Raw genomic sequence first — 3753 nt, forward strand, 5'->3', positions numbered from 1 at the left:
ATGATGCTTTATGCCCGACGGTGCCATTCGGACCCGGAAGGAAATTTGCTGGTTCGCGTCCGAGCCCTCGACCGGAGTTTTCAAACACCCGTGTCATTCTGTGCCAGTACGCCAAGGGTTGAAAGCAGCGCGAGATGCCTTCTGTATCAAGTAACTGTGCTGAATACGGTCGTCAGGCAACAGTTCACCATTATTGGGTGAGGGAACCGGGCTCGCAAGTTGGTCCGAATACGGCCAATACGGGGCCCATGGGGCGTGGCTTGACACTTGAACGCGTTTGTATACGAATGCGAGCACCAAATGCAGAAGACTGATTACCACAAAGACGAGATGGACGACTTGACGATCAGGGCGCACATGTGGCTATCGTGGCTGTTCCTCGCTGTCTTGTCTCAATCAGGTAGACTTAACCCAGAACCAGGGGGGAAAGGTATTTGTCCGTGTGCTCACTACAGGGCGTTGAGATCTCTCCATCGCAGGCAGCCAGCAATCTGGATGCAAGCTCAGCCCACTGCAAGCGATAACGAATACGCTTCCCGGGAAACGTGTTCTGACCATGGTGGTTGAATGTCAAATCAATCAGGTGGAGCCCGAGGAAAACGATGGCCAGCGACCACAGGTCTCCGGGGATTTGTTAGAGCCTTGAACAGCATCTCCGCGAGAGATGCCTAGGCGCGGAGGGGGAGGGGTGAGAGCCTAAGCGAGCAGCATTGGGCACGTTAGGCTACCTGAAACACATCTCCGGGGATCTCCTTGGGCGTCAGAGGTTCAGAGCTACCCCCTCAGCCAGCCCCCTAGAGTGTCTGAAAGCAGCGCCCTGATAACGTGAAGGCTCGTTATACTCCTCCCTTCGCCTCGCGTTAGGGCTTCAGACCTGACGGTCAGTCCACCAATCTCAATGCCAAGTTACCTGTTTGACACAAGAGCTGTGAACACTCGTCGTTCATGGCATCGCTCGCCCCAGAAACGCCACTAGATGAACCCCGAAAGTACCAAAAAAGTGGATGGATTAGGAAAGAGTTCTTGGGAGCTGGCTTGCGACAAACACGAATTCCTCACTCAAAACACGGTTGATCAAATCTGAGAAGAGCAGCTCGTATAATGCTACAATGAGATCTCCTTACTTTTGTGGCTTGCCTGGGTGGGATTTGAGAATCAGTTCTTGGTAGGTGCACTGCACTGGATTACGAGAGCATGGTAATGCTGGCTGGTCACATCCAAGAGTCCAGAACACGGTTGACCGCCAGGTGGGAGACAAGGACAGACACAGAAGCCGTCAGCCAAGGCCAGCGTTACAATGCACGGGCTTACCAAGACACAGCGAGCAAGCGGACGTAGACGGACAATCATTGGGTAAGAGGTCAAAGCAGGGCAACAGGACATTTCTCAGCAGGTCCCTCAGCATTTGCTGCCCCAGGAAATGCTGTCATTGAGCGTTCTGCCACCCCTAGCCGCCTTTGTCGCCTTGTCACCTAGTCCCATAGCCATTATTGATGGGGGAACGCGGAAATACGTAGGATAATCCGGAAATGCTCCTACTGCAGTAAATGCACAGATACGACACCAAAGGCCCGTCATAGTACGAGATAGCACGTAGCCCATAATCTTGCCAGTTTACATCGGTTATCGAAAGGGTGGTGAAACCAATAGAGACGAAACACACAGCAACAGCATAGCAACGATGAAGTGGGATGCCGTAAGAAACGGGGGCAAGGGGGTAAGATCAGACGGGGAGAGGAGCTTCACGAAGAACGATGAACGATGGTGGGCGGTCGAAGGCGGTTGAGGGGGGGCATTACTCGACTCGGAGCTGATTGTGACCCAGAGGCCGGGAAGGGGAAGAGCAACGAGATGTGCGAGGTGCAACAAACCGTCCGAGGATCAGGCAGACAAGTCGGCCGAATGCAGTCGACATTGGCCAGTTTGCAGCACAACACAATGACATGCTGCTTTCAGATTTTCAGATTTCTCAGCCTGCAGCCCCGCTTGGTCCCTTCCAGGTAAGAGTCCAAGAGTCACTCGGAGAGAACGTAACACCGCCCTCGGGTTTAGACTCTGGGAGTAGTCACAGCCCTGCTGGTGTGCATCGCTGACCAGGGCCAGGGGGGCTAGACGCCTGGACAGGGGACCCCGGTCACCTGGTGGAGTTCGGTCTTTACGCACGCTTCGACCCTCTTTCGCTCTCGTTTCTTACTCAGGCACCTTCAATAATCCTAACGTTAATCGGCCCCCCATACATCCATTTCTTACCAACCCGCGAGTTTACAAAAGAAGTCGTCCACCCTCCCCTCCAACCAGCCTCCTTTCTTCTCTCCATCACCATCAACACCATTACAACAAACAACAACAACATTGATGTGAACATTGAGCATTGAGAGAGACAGACTGCTCAATACAAGTTACCAACCGACCGGACTACCACAACATAAGGGTACCCACACTGGTGACTCAGAAAGAGATCCCGACCAAAACAATTACCACCACCACCATCAAAATGCCTTCCTCAGTCACTTTCTCCGCTTCTACAGCGACCACCAAATCAGCCGGGCAATCCATCTACTCCCGACCTCCCCAGAAGAAGCAGAAGATGAGCATCACTCAGACCTACTTCCTCGCCCACAGTGCTCGCGGCAAGCTCTCACGCGAGGCTGCCCGACCTGACCACGACCTCCGCCTGCTGGTCGGACATGCCAACATGCTCGACTCTCTGATGCTGGACTTGGCCAATGCCGAGCAGGAGCAGGAACGGTGGTTCAACAACATTGTCAACGGATCTCAGGCACAGGAAGAGGAAGAGGAGGATAACCAGCGACATGTCGAGACCATTGTGGAGGAGCCCGAGGCCGACTGGGAGCCAGAAGACGCCTCCTCCGAAGAGGAGTCTGAGGACGAGTCTGAGCAGAAGCCAGACACCCAAGTCACCGCCATCGAGGTCGACTCTGATATGGAAGATGATGACGACGAGGAGAACGAGGACCTGTCTTTGGTCCGCACGGCCTCCCGACACTCTCCTCCCGAGCTCAGCCTCGACACTGATTCAGACTCGGAAGATGACCACATGCCACCCTCACCACCCACCACCAGCATTGAAGTCCTGAGCGAGAAGCAGAGACAGGCCATTGCCACGACCTCATTCTACGATGCCAAGGACAACGCCTCATTATCACCCGCAGAGTCGGAAGCCTTTGAAGAAGAAGGCTTCTACCTCCCTTCAAGGCAACAGCCAACCATAATCGCTGCCTATTGAGCAGGTTGATTGACCGCCCTTGAAAACGACTCTTTGTGATACCCTCAACGTTTCTAGCGACATCGCCATCTGACGTCTATTTATGAGCATGGTGTTTTGGGAATTTTCCGCTTTCAGGATCCAACAATGGCATCCCATGTATTCAAAAGGAAATTTGGGACAGTCTAGGAGGAACACGAGCAAGGGACATGTGACCAGTGCGAGGCTGGGGAGATGGATTCCAACACTTCGTTGCCAACCCAGTAGTCGTGGCCTCTGTGCCAGCCTGGGAAAGTAACGGAGGGGAGGAAGAATACTTCATCGGCTTCGACACACGTTTCATGCTTGTTGGCTCTGGTTTCTCAATATGACTCTACTCTATGTACAACCGCAGATAGTTCTCCCTCGCTACAAGTTAGCATCAGAGGTTGAGACACCTGACACAAATGACAATAATTCATTTGAAACCAAACTTCAGCTCCTCTCTCTTTCTTTGTTTCATTCACTGCTCACAATACACTGTTCGA

At 53.1% G+C, this 3753-nt stretch overlaps 1 protein-coding gene across 1 annotated transcript; it reads left to right on the forward strand.

The window, feature by feature from the left end:
- Nucleotides 1-2494: 2494 nt before the first annotated feature.
- AYO21_04474 (hypothetical protein) lies at nt 2495-3247 on the forward strand (the record flags this gene model as incomplete). The annotated part of the gene is made up of 1 exon (XM_022654447.1): nt 2495-3247. The coding sequence occupies one exon, from the start codon at nt 2495-2497 to the stop codon at nt 3245-3247; it is 753 nt and encodes a 250-aa protein (XP_022513263.1).
- Nucleotides 3248-3753: the final 506 nt, after the last annotated feature.

Source organism: Fonsecaea monophora (genome assembly GCF_001642475.1).
Source record: "Fonsecaea monophora strain CBS 269.37 chromosome Unknown Scaff25, whole genome shotgun sequence".
Classification (NCBI taxonomy): Eukaryota; Fungi; Ascomycota; class Eurotiomycetes; order Chaetothyriales; family Herpotrichiellaceae; genus Fonsecaea; species Fonsecaea monophora.